The 18,948-nt window shown below is 38.2% G+C and overlaps 1 protein-coding gene across 1 annotated transcript in view; it reads right to left on the reverse strand.

Moving 5' to 3' along the window:
- Positions 1 to 18,948, reverse strand: part of LOC126345588 (mitochondrial folate transporter/carrier) — a 53,821-nt gene that overhangs the window by 28,879 nt on the left and 5,994 nt on the right. The window contains exons 3-4 of the mRNA XM_050002113.1: positions 7,661 to 7,919; positions 5,085 to 5,198 (exon numbers count right to left, since the gene is read on the reverse strand). Coding sequence (XP_049858070.1) covers positions 5,085 to 5,198; positions 7,661 to 7,919 — 373 coding nt within the window. The remainder of the gene's footprint in view (positions 1 to 5,084; positions 5,199 to 7,660; positions 7,920 to 18,948) is intronic.

Genomic DNA, 18,948 nt, shown 5'->3' on the forward strand with positions numbered 1-18,948 from the left:
TTGTTGAGCCGTGTTATCACTGGTGATGAAAGTTGGTGTTTTCACGACAATCCAGAGACAAAACGCCGAAGTTCGCAATGGTGCTCAAAGGGATCACCCAGACCAAATAAAGCTCGCATGTCAAAGTCAAAATTGAAATGCATGCTTGTGTGCTTCTTTGTTTCCTAGGGAATTATTCATAAAAGAATGGGTGTCTCCTGGACAAACAGTTAACCAATCTTACTAAAAAGAAATTTTAGAAAGACTTGGTAATAGAGTTGTTCTTGTCCGTACCAACATTGCTGATAATTGGCTTCTGCCATCACGATAATGCGCCATCATATACTGCTGTCAGTACAGCAATTTTTAACCTCAAAACAAATATCAGTACTACCACAGCCACCAAATTCCACCAGATATCGATCCATGCGAATTTTTTTCTATTTCAGAGAGTCAAAATGGCAGTCAAGGGACACCATTTTCAAACAACACAAAATGTCCAAAAAGTTGTGATGAGGGTCTTAGAGGATATGACAGAAGATGAGTTAAACAAATGTTACCATCAATGGCAGAATCGCTGGAAAAAGTGTGTGCAATCAGAAGGCAACTTCTCTGAAGGAGACAACACTAAACTTGACTAAAACGGTTGCAACATATTTTCTCAGATCAGTCTCATTATTTTATTGTCGAACCTCGTATAACATCTAATTTCACTCAACATACTTTTATTACATTCATAAGAAATTCCCAAAAAGTATCAAAAATACTAAGATGGAAACAAATTTGTTTGCACATGGGGATGCATGAACCCACCACCCTTATCTCTGTACTCTACATCTTTGCCCACTGCACTGTGCCAAAGCTTTGCCAATTTGAACTTCCTTATTTTTTGTGGTCATATTTGTTGAAGGCTTTTGCCACTGACAAGATTTGTTTATAAAATGTCATCCCTAGGTTGACTTGTTTCTAGTAAATGTTTCTTCCACCAATGAATGGGATATTGCAAGCTATAATACAAAAACAGCAAGGTACAACAAAATATGTCACTTTGAGTGACGTGTGGTTATAACGTAACATCACAGTAAGCCAAGCGTATTGCAAGTTCCTGCCATTGGAATGGCGTTAGATGGGTGGGGCAAGCCACGCAGATTCTAGTCAGGGAAGGAGTGGGGATAGCTTGGTAAGAAGAGTTGCTCAGGTTTTAACATTTGCTATTGTCAATAAGGCCAATTCAGGTCCTACACTCCAATGGCAGTAGATGGGGAGTTGCTGTGTATGCCATGGGTGGCAGTCTACAACACCCAGAGGACCACACAGCAGCCCCCAATACAGAGGACAGACATCAAGGTTGCATTGACTCATTGTTGCTCCCTCTCCTCTCCCGAACAGAGAAGACTGAACCCACTGTATTACCACTAGTTTTGTACCAGCATCACCATTGTTGCTACCACAACATTTCATGAGGCACAGACAGAAGCTATCATTGTTGAATCCACTGGTACCAGGAAGGATGGGGACGGCCAGTATGCAAGAGCAGGATCACACATCAGAAGAGAGAACAGCCTCGGAGCCTGTTCATTCCACGAATGACCAGCACAACAATTAAATGCCTAGCAAATACCTAACTTTGCATAACCGTGCAGCAGAGCTGACTGACTGACCAGCGCCTACTTTAACAAGGTAAGGCCGAAGTGATAAATTTCAGATTAAAATTAGGAGGGCGCCTCTAAATCCCCAAACATGCAGAGTAGTATAAATATGATTCTATTATATGACGACATAGGCTTTTCACAGGTAAAAAAAACTGCAATGATGTGCTGATGGTGGGTGATATTTTAACAGGGGTTGTTGGTAGACTTGCTCTGAAGAATCAGATCTGCCATTAGTTCACCATTTGTGGCACAAATAAGGTAACAACTATTCATTTCATAAAGCCACTTGTTCAAATCTAAAATTTGGATAGCTGTTAAAAAATGAAGTTTGTATTCCATGAAATAGCATCTGATAACGTATGCAATAAGTACTTGGTGCTGCACCCCAGCACTGATCGAAGTATCCATTTGATGTAATGGTCATTGTCTGCTTCTGGGTGGGATCGACTTTTTGAAACTATCTATATGATTATGTAGGTTAAGTTCTCAGGTATCGCACACTTCAGCTATTCAGCCTGGTGGGCCTTCGCTTGCAAGTAATAGATGAAAAGATTCTGAATTTTGAGTGCCATTCAATAGCATTAAAAAGCTGCCTTGCGGTGTCTGGTGGTGTGGTGTGGTGTGGTAGATAGAGTAAGTGTTACATATGCAGGAGGCTGCAAGGTCGAATTTTGTCAGGCGCAGTACCATTTTTTTTTATTTTTAAATCTTTATGAGAGTCAGTAATAGAGAGAGAGATAAACCTGTCTTATATGGAGATGGGAGATGAGATGATAATTTTCAGATGTTGAGCCTTTCACAGGAAAGTGGTTGTTAGTTGTTTAGCAACACTGGGGGGGACCAGAGTGAATAGCATGTAATAGATACCTGTAGTACTAGAGAATAACTTTTTCTCATGCAGTATATATCAGGGGCCGAAATACAAACCTAAATAATGGTTAAAAACTTTTCAATCTTTTAAATCAGATAGCACACCAGGCTAAAATTCTTTTGAAGGTGATTTATATGGATATCTTATTCATATGTGGGTTGCCTAGCTGAAATTTTTGTAATGGATATTTTATGTTTCCACCATGGCACAGGTTTCTGGAAGTGGGAAAAGGATGACAAGGCGATCACTGCTTCTGCCACTTGTTATACTGCAATAACGGTATGTCTTAGGATGATTCCACTTTTCCCATGTATGAGACAGTACAAATATAAAATAAATGGAAGTTATACTCATCAGTATTCTTTAGATTTCTGAATGGAGTCCATTCTGTTGGTTGTCAGTGTGGCACAGAAAGAAAAAAAATCAGAACATGGTTGCTACCAAGTAAATCGTCATGCACTTTCTACTATGAAGATGGGAGAAAAGTGGAGCTACAACTGAATAGATTGATAGCTGGAACGTGTCATTTGCTGGGCTTAAACAAGTTGGAAACCCTGAGTTTAAAACCAACAATTAAAGTTTTTTTTTTGTCAATTACATGTTCCAGCCTTGCTGATAAATTTTGGAACTACCCCCAGGAAGCATTGTGTGCATTAAAATCCACCCAAGATGAGGTCAGGTGGAGGTAAGGACGGTCAAATTAGTAACTATCTGGAGTCCTGTCACCATCCACTTTGAAAGAACATGTGAAGTTTAACATCTTTGCATGTAAGGCTATTGCTTTCAATGAAGTACTGAGTGTCGTCTGTTCAGTGAAACTGGTCTCGTGAACCAACATACAAATCTCACCCAATGCTTTCACAATGTCAGCTCTGTTGTAACAGGTTTTGTAATGTCTGAGAATAGATTATTCTGAAAGCCTATACCAACTTCTAGGTAGAGTGCTATGAAGTTCACATTCTGCACAGTGATGGGAGGAACCATTACAGTTGCACTGAACAATTTTAACAAGCACTTTTGGAAGCAGGGTTGTGGCAGTAAGAACTAGAAGACAAAGTTCAGAATCTGTATCCACTAGAGTTACCACACCTTTCTTTCTCTTGAGTTTTCTCTTTTCCTTACAGGGATCAAGTTTCAGTTAGGAATTTTTTTTTTTTTTGGGGGGGGGGGGGGGGGGGAGGCGAGGGGAGGGAGGTTTCTGGAACTGACGGACATGGCTCTAACAGTCCACTGTCCAAACCACCTCCATCCACTGCCTCTTGTGAGTGCTTGTCATACATTGTTATTTGTGGGATATGTCTGTGTTTGAGGGGTGCACTTGTCCAAGATGTATTGTATGTTGAGAATACTGTTCTATTTTCGGAAGGAATCCTGAAGTCCTCAAGGAACATATGTATTTGTCTATCATCAAAATCTGAAGTCCTTAGGCACATTTAATCCTCATCAAACAAGGCACCACAGTTTGAGTCACGTGGAAAAGACTAAGAGGAGAGGGAGGAGGAGAGAAGACTGCAGCAAGGATGATGAGAAGAAACACCAGAATGGCAAAGGGACTTGTGTTCAGCAAGCATGCACTCAACCACTAGTAGTTAGCTCCACAAGGAATTAATTAATGGAAAGTTTGATCAATGCAATTTTAACACCCTGCTGGGGAGGAAGGGGGGGGGGGGGAGATAGTAACACTTTATTATACAGAATGGAATCTGTAAATGCAAATTATATGCAGATTGTGTTTCAAGGGAACTATTAACTAAACAAATGACTGAGTAATATTTTTAAAATGCATTTGTCGACTATAAAGAAGCATTTGACACAGAAAATTCAACCAAATTTTTGTGTAGTAAGAGTAAGGTGTGTACAACACAACATATATATAAAAAATTTAAACTGAACTAAATCACAAAGACTAAAATAAGGGTGCCAGGTATCTATTCTGTAATTGATATAGTGACTAGCATACAAATGGTAAAAATGATTTGTTAATGACATTATACACACAATTCTACTTGCAAGCATCCAAGTGATTTTAAATGGAACTGAACATTATATCCAATGTGAATTGAGCCAGCTTCTGAGAAAATTAAGTAAGTATTACTTAAATACCCACATCAAAAGCGAAAGTGAGTCTATTTAAAGGATGTGAACTACTTAAGATTTTAACAGGTAATAAAGCAGTTCCAAGTTAGTAAATTCTTTTATCTTGTGTGTCATGTTACTTACACATTGAATGGCATAAGCACAAAGCTTCAAAATCAAGTATTTATATGGCACAATGAAACAGCATTTTAATAACAATCGATAAGATACACTGCTTAAAATACGTAAGCAGCAGTCCTCATATCAAGAAACAGGGAGATGTTAGTTATCACCTAACAATTCACAGAAGTACAAATTTTAGTGATTTAATCGCAACATAGTTCTCAGGTGGGAAGCTCATTTGAATAACACTGCATACTTGCTTAGCTCTCAGCTTAACTCCAGACTTCATGAGCTTTCTCAAAAAAATTAATCAGGACCAGATCCAAACTATATGAAGATTAACATATAGCATAAACAGTTCATGTATCATTCTATTCACTTACCAATTTTGTATCAATAGGTACATTTCTGTAATTATTGTATTTATTTTTCATTTCTTCATAAGTCATGAATTGGAGTGCACCATGAGAAACACCAAATATCCCAGGAACAAAACCCTGCAATAATAAATTTTATTTAACACTAAGTACGTAACATTGCAGAGTTTGGAGTTTTTGAAATACTTACTTATTCGAGAATCAAAATAGAATAATATGTGAAATAAAGTAAAACAAACTAGAGATACACAAAAAAGGTCATTGGTGGAAAATAAATAAACTTACTAACAATGACTAGGAGGGAGAGAGAACAGATGAACAGAGAGATTGCAGAGAGCAAGTTGTGAGTAGTGCTACTGACAGACTGGGGTGGAAAGAGTGGATTTGGGACAGCAACTAGGGGAGATTGAGGCTATGATGACTGTGAGATTGATGACTGTTTCGTAAGGACAATTCATACTGATTTTGAAGAAGTTCGTATTTGGGAAGGGTGATGGAGTTGTATGTGTAAGTTGTGAGGAAGCAGTCTCTATCATCTGCTCAGCAGCATGTTGTTCTACTGGATTGTCACCTCTGCTCTAGACAAGACTCTAGAATAGCTGTTCATTCAGGTTGGCAGCAGTTGGTGGTTGTGCCTCAAAGGCTGCGTGTAGGTAACAACAGATTTGGGTTAACACTGCTTTCACAAGACAGTCCTGCCTGAGAGGATATTTCTTTGATGGAACTGGAATAAGATGTGATGGATGGGTACATATAATATGCCTTGAATCTGGGTCTTCCATAGGTATACGAACCAAGTGGCAAAGTATGGACCAGGACATTCCACAGATGGACAAGTAGTGATATAGTACACTACTACTAACTTACATCTAGTACTGCAAAATTCTCTCCCTCTCTATACTGGCAACTGAAGACATTTGAACAGCTGGCCTGACTTACTGGTATTGTTATGGAGATACTGACTCAATGCATGGAAGTTTGCAAATAATGAAACACACAATTAATAAAAACCAACAAAACTTTAGGAAAAAAACAACGAAACTTTGGTATTCACGGTATGATGGAAATCATGTGGTAATGGAAAGTTTCACCTACGTAAGTTGAATGGACTCAATCTTTAGTGCATTGTGTTCCAAATTTACCAAAAGCTCATAAAATATGGAATGACGATAGCATCAGAAGATATGGGACTCAAAATATGCCAATTTTTGTTAGTGCAAGGTCCTACACTTAAATTTCTCTTGCTGCAAAATTTGTGAAACAAGAACATAATTTTCACTTGTCCTAAAACTTCATGCTATAATCTAACATTAAGCACAACTGCCCACCACTCTGACACACCTAGAGCTCAACATGCACCCACTACTGAAGAAATCACCACCACCACCACCACCACCACCACCACCACCACCACCACCACCACCACCACCACCACCACCACCACCACCGTAGACAAAATTAAGTGCATCACAAACTGGAAAGTAAGGCTGCAAGCACGATATGGAAATGTTCATCACCACTAGAAGTTAAAAAACTTCTACTTCAACCATCAGCTGGCAAGATTATGATAATACTATTCTGGGACATGGAATGTGTGGTAGCCATTCATTCACCCCAAAGAAGTATTGCAGTGTGCCGCAAACTAAACAAACCTGCAATCAGATTCAAACATTGCAGAAAACTGCAAACATGTATCATCCTGCAGGAAGATAACACTCAGCCACATTCTGCCAAATGGACAACCAAAACAATAAGGAGTCAAACTGCTCAAGCACCTGCTGTACAGTCCAGAGCTTGCTCCAAGCTATTTCTGTATGTTTGGACCACTTAAGGAAGCACTCTGGACAAGATTTGCAATGATGCAGAAGTCATTTGTGCAATGCAAAACTAGTTACAGATGCAACCAAAACACTGTCTGATGGAATCAAAAAATTTGTGAAATGTTCAACAAAGTGTGTTTAAGTGCAAGTAGGTTATACAGAAAAATAATGTTGATTTCAGTTTTCTACCATTATATTACATATTCCTTTTCTCAGTAGTCCCTTTACTTTTTGACCTCGCCTCTTACTAAGACCTGCCACACTGCTACGAGATTAGATTCCAAACTTTATACACTAGTCTCTGACAAACATAATATTTTAAACTAACATAATCAAAAAAAGGAAACCTTGCAAAATGATTGAGAGGTCCACACACTGAAAATACCCATGTTTATATGCAAATCTGTTTCCACTACAGCCGTGGCATCAGTTTGCACTTTATTTCCTCTTGAAATAAAATTAGAAATTCGAAGCAGTTGGAATCTCTGGCCCTCTTTAACACAATGTTTGTATCTACGTACTGTACCTCATATTATATTTCGTGTTTTCCATTACTGTCCATTTTAGCTACATATTTATGATAAATGCAGCATGCTGCCCGAGATTCAGACAATCTACACACTGATGATGCCACCCACAACTAAGGTGAAATGGGTTTGGACAGAAATGAACCCATGACTCTGCTCCTACCAGAACACAATTTAAGTATGCATACATAAAAAGTACAAAACGTGTAAACTGAAATAAATAAAATGTACTCACCCTGTAAAGTCCCCGGATCCCTTCTGTACGGTAAATTTTTCTCAGAGCATCCATCATCCCAGCATATCTTTTGCTGTCTGGTAGCTTCGACAGATCCAACTCACTATACTGCAGACATAACCGAGTTTTCACCACCCATATAGGATTTGTCATAACGAGGGTGAGAATCCCTGCCTCTGCTGCAGCCAACATATGAAGGAATGGTCCCAAGGGCTTTTTGCTGTTCCCTCCTTGGATCCATGTTTTAATGGTGTTATAGCTGTAACAGTAATTTCAACATTCTAAGATGTACTGTTAATAATTCAACATTCTAAGATGTACTGTTAATAATTGAAGTATGAGTCAATCTGCAAGGGCTAGAGAGAGAGAGAGAGAGAGAGAGAGAGAGAGAGAATCTGGACTCAAACATTGTATGCTGAGAAAAACCTGTACACAAACAGGTGTACTCCAACAACACACATCCTACACGGACCACATATTTTAGAAAAATCCCAAGCAGACCTGAACAAAAGCCAATTTACAAGAACAATGAAAAAAGCATTTTATTATTTTAAATATATTTGCCTTTTGCCTTTCGAATGTGTACACTTTTGCAGGTGTTCAAACTAATTCCATAAACTCACTCTCTGCTCAAAAATAAATAGTTTTGGAATGATTCAACAGTTTAAGGTAATTGAAATTCCTATGCACACTAGAAGATATTAGGTGATAAATGTGACGAAAACAATCAGATGTTTCTCTTCAGCAAATAACTAAGTTACTTGCTGCGTGACAGCTGGCATTATCATGATGGCCAATACAACTTTTGAGTTTTTTTCCCTTTTATCATCAAGGACTTGTGGAAAAAATTGTTGAAAATCATTCACCATCGAATGTGCTATGATTCTCTACGTATGATCGGCATAAACAAAGAAACAAGCAGTCAGTTTTTTGGAAATGTTTTGTTGCTTTCTGTTCAAAGATTAACACCAATACTATTTTTATTTCTGATAGTTTTTAGATTGTACTAAATATCCACACCCTCTGCAGACCACATTTTAGAAAATCCAGACTCAACAGCAAACAATAGTTCACAAGCAGCTGCTGAAATTTAAGAGAAAGCATATGAGGTAAGTGAACAGATAATACAGTAAGTAAAGGGAGATGAAAATCTAATAATCATGCGAGATTGGGACACTGTAGTACGGGAGGGAATAGAAAAAAAGTTACAGGAGAATTAGTAGCAGCAAATTCACTGTTCAAAAATCACAAGCTGAGAAAGTATGCTTCAAAATGGCCTAGAGGAACGGGAAGATTTCAGCTGCGTTACATTTTGGTGAGATTCCAAAATCTGATACTGGAGTGTAAGCTGTACCCCAGAGCAGACACATACATAGCTCAGCTCACAATTTGATGCAAACAAGTAAGCTTAATTTAACAAAATCATTCAGAAGAGACACTGCAGAAAGAAGTGGGATACTGAAGTACTGAGGAATGACGACATGTGTTTGACATTCTCTAATAATGAATACCACTTGGAGGCAGTTCAATTGAAGAGATATGGAGTCCTTTAAAATGGGCAATCTCCAAAGATGGGTAGACATGTTGGTATAAAGTAGGCAACTGAAGAAATCTTGGGTAACAGAAGAAATACTTCAACAAAAGAAATGAATCACAAAAACGTTCAGAATAAGACAGAGATACAGCAACCTAAATCACTTAGGAATGAACTAAATAGGAAGTGCAGGAAGGTAATGCAAGATGACTGCAGGAAAAATATGAACAGATTGAAGAAGAAAGGGTTATCAGAAGGACAGATTCAGCACACAGAAAACTAAACAACTTTCAATGAACTTTGAAGCAAAGGAGTGAAGAGACTGCAAGAGAAATTCTGCAGTTAAACAAAGAAAAAAGAGGAACACGTTGAATACATACACTGAAGGCCTCACAACATGTTAAAGAAAGAAATACAAAGTATGAGGAATCCAGTATTAGACTTTTACAGACCTTTGGAATTTTTCAGATCCAATAAGGAACACACTATAACATTCTTTTGAAATGTCTAAAATCCCTGAGGGAAGTGGCAATCAAAACACAGAGTTAATTTGTAGAATGTATGTCTAGACACATACCATCATACCCTCAGAAGCAGATCATCCATCAACCCCAAAGATAGCATGGGCATGCAAGTGTAAAAACTATCTTACAATCAGCTTAATAGCTCATACATCAATTTCATTGACAAGAATAATACACAGAAGAATGGGAAAGAAACTTTCACACATAATGTTGATCTTTATTGCGCACACAAATGTGCCAGTGGCGTTTTTAACAATGACACAAATGTCCAATCTTCTGGGCTCTAAAATATTCTAAATGGTCATCCTCACAGATTTGAATTTTGAATGAGAGTCAAACGCTCTTATTTAAGAAATACATCAGACAATCGCAACAGATCATCTTGTGTAAAAGGAAATTTAATTTACTTTAAAGTAACGCTTTTCAAACAACCACTCTGAATATTTTCTTGCGACCTATCAGAAATAGATAGCAGTTGCACCAGATGACAGGTGTCGCCGCACTTGCACAGATACGATGATGCAGGGAGCTTGTACATTCATATGTGTAAAACATTAAAGATCTTACATTATGTCATAAAAGAAACAAGACATTAGAGGATACTCAAAGAGCATGGGAATTTTGTGAACCATACTAAAATACATAATTCGGCTTAAAGTGCACATTCGTCTGTCCAGATTCAGCAGTAAATTTTCTTGGATTACCAGTACCGCATTATCTCATGTTTGGTTCTTTATTATGGCATAATGTCATACGCACTGGAAGATGGAAATGCGAACTTTAAATGTAGCGAACAGTTGAAACTAGCCCATTAAACACTTAGTTTCAAATAAATTGACTGTCTCAGCAGAAAAGATTAATGAAAGTCAAATTTCTTTAACAAGCCAACAAAAATAACTTCATTGTTCTGCAAGGCAATTAACACTTGAGTGTCAGTAATGTGGAAACAAAATAAAATCTGAAACTAATAACATATTTTAGCTTTCCCTAATTATGTGAATGTATTTTAATTCACTTGATAGCTCCCAGCCACAGAAACCCATTTTGCTTTCATTTGACACGAGAGCAATAAATGAAGAGGAAACAGCAAAATCGCTTAACGTAAACACGGGTCACGTGGAGACTACCACCTCACCACTACAACTCGGACTGCTCTGCACATCAGGTCCAGATCTACGATATTTCTGAACCTGGGCAATGTTAGATAGTGGTGCTCCCCCTCCCTCGAGCTTTTGAGGCAGGACGCGAAAAATTTAAAAAATCGACTTTTCAAAACTATCTTCATTTTGTAGTGCACATCTTTCTGATGAGTTTGATACATATAACATATATGATCGAGGGAATGTCGGACATGCTATTTCGTCTTAAGTGCGCCGAAGTGCAGTGCCACGCCTCTTCATACAGCATTCTTCCATCACACGTATCTGTATTTAGCTCGGTGAAATCCAAATGTGTAATATTTTGTAATGGGTGCCATCAAACTATGTTCAGGCTAGTGGAAATTAAAATGTCCTGTGGTGCCTCTCCTGCTCCTGCTCCCAGTCAGTCAGTTTGACATCCTGCCCCTCTTTAAAAAATCTCAAAATTAAGAGTGGATGGGATTATTTGTAACTGGGAGAACAAAAATTCTTCAGAAAATTTGCAGTCTTTACTGCCTATTAGCTAATAGCATGCTGTTTCGAGTGACATAAAATTAAATTTAGGATACATAAAACAAGTAAAGACAAGGGACAAGCAAGACAGTACACATTTCCTCAATCCTTAAGTCCTAGCCTTTTTTTCTCTATCTAATCTTGCCACGGCTTTATATGGCATACCTCCCTTTCTGGGAAAGAATCTATTACCTCATCCAAGTTCGTCAATGTTTTGCTACATGAAAAACAAAATATTGCCGTCTACTACCAGAAAAGCTGTTAATACAAATAGTACCCAAGACTGGTGCGGTTTCTCGATATGATGACATGTATTTTGTCAATGTGTGCTAGATAAAACGAAATAGGCCTACCTAATATTGCAACAATTTTTGTACACACCAAATAAACAACTGTTTTGGCACAAATGGTCATTTTTATAACACGACAGGTCCGCAGCTCGTGGTCTTGCGGCAGCGTTCTCGCTTGCCGCGCACAGGGTCCCAGGTTCGATTCCCAGCGGGGTCAGGGATTTTCCTTGCCTTGAGATGACTGGGTGGTGTTGTATGGTCTTCTTCTTCTTCTTCTTCTTCTTCTTCTTCTTCACCATCATCATCATCATCATCATGACAGAATATAATTAATGAAGTACCAATATCATCAAATGCCTATTAGGCCTACTACAAGCAGAAAGTTGTATGTTAGGGAATAGTTTCACATTTCATTCATAGTCTCTAGCTTCTGAAGCACAAGATCAAAAAGTAGTAGTACGAAATTTTTATATAAATGTGGAATAATCATATTCTTCTGTGATTTGCAAGAATCTCAGTTTCTTCTCCTTCCTCGTTCTAACAAACGATCTTGTCATCACTAATTCTGTAACTATTCCTGCCAGTGTCAAAACTTTTTCTCTGCTTAACTTCACTAACCCTGCCACAATCACCGGTTTAGTTATCCAGCATTTGTTCTCCAGTTAGGTGTTATTACGTGTTCATACAATGCATTTTCCGCGCTGATCCCAGAATAGAACTTCAACAGCTGCTAGCAACTGGCCCTTAGGAGTGCAATGGTCTGGCCAAAAATGTTCTGTCAAAATTTCATTTTCTTGGATACACAGAAAAGACAATACAAAATCTTTGTTGCCTGTTATTCCTGTTAGTCGTTTATTTCCACTCTGGTAGTCAATCTATGGAATTTGCTAGTAATTATGACAACACTGATCATTTGCAAACCCGGTCAACCACAAACAGCGATTGTCATTCACCCTTTTGGCTTAATTCACTCAACTCTTCCCCTTTAGCCTACAAGAGTTTATTTCTAGATGCGACAAATGCTGGGAGCTTTGTGAAACAAGGTCTTTTTCCTGAATAAACTGCCAGCAGGGGCAGATACCCCAGTTTGCCGCCCCCCCCCCCCCCCCCCAGTTCCGGGCCTGTTGCGCATACGTGAATCTGCCAGCTTAGGCGCACCAGCAAAATTTTTCCGGACAGCATCTGGCTGTTTACTGCAATTGCGTGTACAGCTAACTGCCACGCTTCTGTAGCCAGAAGCGGGAGAAGGTACTACTCATACATGACTCCACTGCACATAAGCTCGCTTGCAACCGCTCGAACGAATCTATCGTTAACAGTTGTGATGTCACGCTCATTGGAGGCAACTTGTTGTTATGAAACACTGCACAGTCTTCCTAAAGACTGACGCATTTTGCTGTTGGCAGACACTTGTATGAGCACTGTGTTTTGTTCTTGTATATGGTGAATTTCCTTTGCAACTTAAGTTTTATTTTCGTTTTTTTTTCTCTCTCGTTCGTGTTTTATTTCTGCAGTATTATTCTGCAGAAGCAAGATATAGTAATATTCTTTGTTAGAGTATTGGTTCTTATTACTCAAAGTTACAAGAATGTAACTAAAAACTAAAACAATGAAAAATTCCCAGAATTCTAAAAAATTCCTAGGTCATATACACACTGCCACTAAAACAACATGCAAAATATATCTGCTTGTGTCTGTATATGTATGTGTGTGTGTGTGTGTGTGTGTGTGTGTGTGTGTGTGTGTGTGTGTGTGTGTGTGTGTGTGTGTGTGTGTGTTTTTATTGTGCCTGTCTAGTGCTTTCCCACTATATATATTTTAAGAGACAGGCACAATAAAACACACACACACACACACACACACACACACACACACACACACAAGTAGACATTTTTCCCATGTGGAAGTTTCTTTCTATTGTCAGTCACTTTATAAAGTGATTGTGCTATGAAGGTCTTCACACTAATTACTTTATGTTAAGTAGAGATTTGATATTGTAAAAGAAAACAGTTCTTTTATTAGTAAATGTGTTTTAATTTTACAAAAAATTATAATTGAATTTTTTATGTTAGAGATACCTGGTTTACAGCTCCTTTAATCAAAAGTTTTTCTGCAAAATATGTAGCTGAATAAATGAGCAATAATATTCAGATAGAAAATTACCAAGAGCCCAGAGGAAAAAACAATATGTGAAAGTTATGGAAATGTGCCAGTGCTCCTACTGGCAGAAGGGGATGAAGAAGAAAGAGGGAGAAAGGGAAAGGACTGACAAGGTTAGGAAATGGAGATAGTTATGGGAAAGTTGCCCAGACTTACTAGACAGGATATGTAAATATACACTAGTAGACGGCAGTTAGTTCCTTCTGCACAACAGCAGCTGTGGGAATTGCCTGAATCAGCGTACTGTGAAAGACCAATCTCTCCATACCATACAGCACGAAGTTCAGTGGTACAGTACCATGTAGCAACGACATAACAGTTTACCAATCTCTTATCTTTATAACCCGAAAACTAGGAATTTCCTCAACAAGATACCGTCACCACTGCAATGCGCTACAATGAGCCCTCAAATGTATTTTTCACCCAAATATTCCTCCTACAATTGAAACACCTACCTTATTATATGTGAAATACATGAGAGATGAAGGACTCTTGCCGCTGAGTCAATAAATTTAAGTAGTGCAGCCACAAACTGTTTCTTCCTCTTCTAATGTTTCAGCCATTTTCAGAGAGAGCCAACAGAATGAAGATGGCCAAAAGGTATAGAGTTGAAATATTAGAAGAAGAGTTTATGTGACTGCACTCTAAATTTAATAGATTGGCTACTGTGCCACAAAAATATCTTTATTCCAAATCTTGCGTGCTGCTTGCTACTCACAAATTTCTGAGCATTATAGGAAAAAAATTCACAGGAGTATATGTCCCTAAACAATATATGACTATTTCTATTTCAGGGGTGTTGTTCATGAAAGCAGCATTTGGCTAAAAATTCCAAAAAACCTGCACTAATTTCTATAGGAGAGTGTAAAAATTTCTATTTGCACAGATTTGAGATATGTCCAGGAATGCTGTCTGAGGGTTCATTCACGCAATCTAATCATCTCTCAATTGTTCTTAAATATCTTGTTACTCAAAGACACTCGGGGAGAAAGATAACCATTGACAACTGGCATACCAGTGTCCCATTTGCCACTAATTTGATTGATTTTAAGACTTCAGTGGAAATGTTACAAAAAATAAATGTGAAATTCTTGCTGCACACCTCCCCTGTAGACAGATGTTTCATACACTGGCTTGGTTTTATGACAACTGTGTATGGCATTTTATGTTCCCAGACAGTCTCACTGTTTACTTCTATAAAACAACCTATCATGACAACATTCATGAAGATACTTGTGCCCGTAAATAAAAATGTGTCTTTCCAAAACAGCAATAGGGTAGTATTGGATAGGTGTAAAAATTTATGCAACACACACAGTGTTTGGTACAAAATAAGCACATGGCACCTTGCTGTGTTCTAATTTTTAAACATCTGTGCATTAAACTCCAGTGTCATTTACAAAGTGAATACTGGTAAAAAGAAACATAAGAGTACTTCTCAAGGAGTTTAAAACATATCAAGGAATACATTGGGAGGAAACTGGTTACAGTCATATGTCCCATATTATTGGAACAATGAAGTTGTTTGATGGACAGAGGAATAGAACCATCAACCCAGAAGCAATAGGAGGAACAACAAAATCATTAAGAGAAACCGTGTGCAACACTAGAAAATGAAGAAACACCAAATCTACCCTACTATGAAATTTAACCAGCATTCAACATGGTGAGATATTTGCAGTGGGAAGAGAGTTCAGTGCAAAACACTATCCAACATCTGCACAGAATTTTTTACAAACTGAAGTATTTTAACAGTACAAAATGTGTGTGCTGTAATTCTGAAATGCCATTTGCATACCAAGTTAGATATCCTTTAATTTGACTCCATGTTTGGGTCATTAAGCACTAATAAGTAAATGCTAGAAGAGAGACTGAATTTGATTGATGAAGGAGAAAATATAAACATGCAGAAAATTAAGCAGGCAAAAAGAAATACAACATGTCAAAAAAAATGAGTGACCAGAAAAGCAAAATGGCTAAGCAAGGTTAGCTACAGGGCAAATGTAAGGATGTAGAGGCATATATCACTAGGGGTAAAATAGATGCTGCCAACTGGAAAATGAAGAGACCTGTGGAGAAGAGAGAACCAGCTGTATGAATATCAAGAGCTCAGATAGAAAACCACTTCTAAGCAAAGAATGGAAAGCAAAAGGGTGGAAGGCGTATATAGAGGGTCTATACAAGGGCGATGTTCTTGAAGGCAATATTATGGAAATGGAAGAGGACATAGAAGATGAAAGATATGATACTGCATGAAGAATTTGAGTAAGCACTGAAAGACCTAAGTCGAAACAAGGCCCTGGGAGTAGACAACATTCCATTAGAGCTACTGTTAGCCTTGGGAGAGCCAGCCACGACAAAACTCTGCCATCTAATGTGCAGGATGTAGGAGACAAGTGAAATAACCTTAGACTTCAAGAAGAACACAATAATTCCAATCCCAAAGAAAGCAGGTGTCGACAGATGTGAAAATTACCGAATTATCAATTAAATAAGTCACAGCTGCAAAGTACTAAAACAGGTTCTTTACAAATGAATGGTAAAGCTGGTAGAAGCTGAAATGAATGGAAAAGCTGGTAGAAGCTGACCTGAGGGGAGGTCAGTTTGGATTCTGTAGAAATGTTGGAACACGCAAGGTAATATTGACCCTATGACTTATCTTAGAGATTAAGGAATGGCAAACCCACGTTTCTAGCATTTGTAGACTTAGAGAAAGCGTTTGACATTGTTGACTGGAATACTCTCTTTCAAATTCTGAAGGCAGCAGGGGTCAAATACAGGAAGAAAAAGGCTATTTACAATTTGTACAGATACCGGACGGCAGTTATAAGAGTCGAGGGGCATGAAAGGGAAGCAGCGGTTGGGAAGGGAGTGAGACAGGGTAGTAGCCTCTACACAATGTTATTCAATCTGTATATTGAGCAAGCAGTAAAGGAAACAAAAGGAAAGTTCGGAGTAGGTATTAAAACCCATGAGGAAGAAATAAAAACTGAGGTTCGCCGATGACATTGTAATTCTGTCAGAGGCAGCAAGGGGCTTGGAAGAGCAGTTGAACGGAATGAACAGTGTCTTGAAAGGAGGGTATAAGATGATCATCATCAAAAGCAAAATGAGGACAATGAAATGTAGTCTAACTAAATCAGGTGATGCTGAGGGAATTAGATTAGAAAGTGAGACAGCACAGTAGATGAGTTGCAATTTGGGGAGCAAAATAACTGATGAGGTAAGGTAGAGTATCTAAAATGCAGACTGGCAATAGCAAGGAAAGCTTTTTCTGAAGAAGAGAAATTTGTTAACACCAAGTACGGATTTAGGTGTCAGGAAGTCTTTTCTGAAAGTATTTGTATGGAGTGTAGCTATGTGTGGAAGTTAAACACGGACAACAAATGGTGTAGACAAGAAGAAAATAGAAGCTTTCAAAATATGGTGCTACAGAAGAATGCTGAAAATTAGATGGGTAGATCACATAACTAATGAGGAGGTATTTAAGATAAGTGGGGAGAAGAGAAATTTGTGGCACAACTTGACTAGAAAGAGGGATTGGTTGGTAGGACATGTTGTGAGGCATCAAGGGATCACCAAAAAGAACTTACAAGAGTTTTCTATACTGGTTTCACTTATCAATGAGCAATTTTTCATATATACTAAAATATACCGTCTACTAAACTGAAGCAACCAGAAGGGGAGGAGGAAACTAAATGAAACTTCGCAGGTAGAAGGTATGAAGGTGTAATGAACAGAAAAAAGTTGGGTTTAAGTGGTGTAGTGAGTTTAGTGGAGGCAGAACAAATGTTCATGGCAGACAGAGGAGTGTAGGACATTCCATTTTGACCGGGGGTGGGGAGGGGATCAAGGAAACTGTTCATGAAGACTGCCAATTTATAGTGGCTGAAATTTCTGCAATGTTTCCAGAACTCTCCCATGAGAGACTCACAGAAACACTGGGATATCACGAATGATACATGAGATGGGTCCCAAAACAACTGAGAAATAGCATAAGAAAAATTGGTTCAATAGTGTCTGTGAGCTTGTTAAGCAACTTGGAAGGCCAGAATTTTCTGATCTCTCTTACAACTGGACATGAAACATGTGAGACTCATTAGACACCCGACACAAAAAGTCTTCACAGTGGCACCACAGAAATAACCCATCTACCAAAAAACTCAAAATCACATTTTTGGGGGAAAAACATGACCTCAGTGTTTTGGGACAGAAGGCATTTTGGTCAAATTTCTGTGTTGGGGAAGACTATCAATGCACAATTATATTGTGAGCCCCTTTCACAATTGCCACAATTTGTTATGTTGGCGAAGCAGCATGTCAAACGGGAAAACAAGAAACTGAGATACTTCAAAACTATCCAACTCACAGCAACATGCAGCCCAAATCAAGTTTCAGTGCAGCCCAAGAAGTGAGCACCTCACACAAGAAGTAAAAAATCCATAAAATTCTGCTGGTATGCTCAAAGGTTGGACACCCCTGCTTTAAAAAGATGTTTTTAGCTGAACAGAATTTTCCATTTTACAGCTACAGAGAAAACTGCCAGTGGAAAATTAAGTTTTCTGCAAGTGCTTAGACTTACCAGTATCTAAATACGACACTGTACTAACAGAACATTTTATCAAGCTAGAACAGTCCAAGCTAGAGCAGTCCACTCAGTTACAGACAAACTAAAGCTTCACAATCCCAAATAGAAAATTATTATCTCTTAGTTCTGGGTGGGTTTGTTAAAATTATATAAAAAATCCAAGTATTTTTGTATCTTTTTTAACAGCATCTTTTAGGTAACTCAATTTAGTTAAATTACAAAAACTGAAGTTGAAATAAAAGAGTTCTTTCTAAGTTATTTTCAGCCAATTGGGAAGATAACCAAAGATCTTTTACATGTTATTGAACAGCATTGTCTAGATATAACAAAAGTGCCAAGAGCAAGAGTAAGACAATTATTCTACAGTGACTGGGGAGTGTATTGAAATATTCAATCAAGAATTTGTGAACTTAATCCTAAGGCACTGTTTGAACTCTGTGCACACCACTCTCAATCTGGGAGAATTACATCCTTTTACAATAGTTTCATCACATGTAACTTTTTTTTGGGACCTTAGATACTTTCGATGCATTTCACTCA

The sequence above is a fragment of the Schistocerca gregaria genome, chromosome 1 (genome assembly GCF_023897955.1).
Source record: "Schistocerca gregaria isolate iqSchGreg1 chromosome 1, iqSchGreg1.2, whole genome shotgun sequence".
NCBI lineage: Eukaryota > Metazoa > Arthropoda > Insecta > Orthoptera > Acrididae > Schistocerca > Schistocerca gregaria.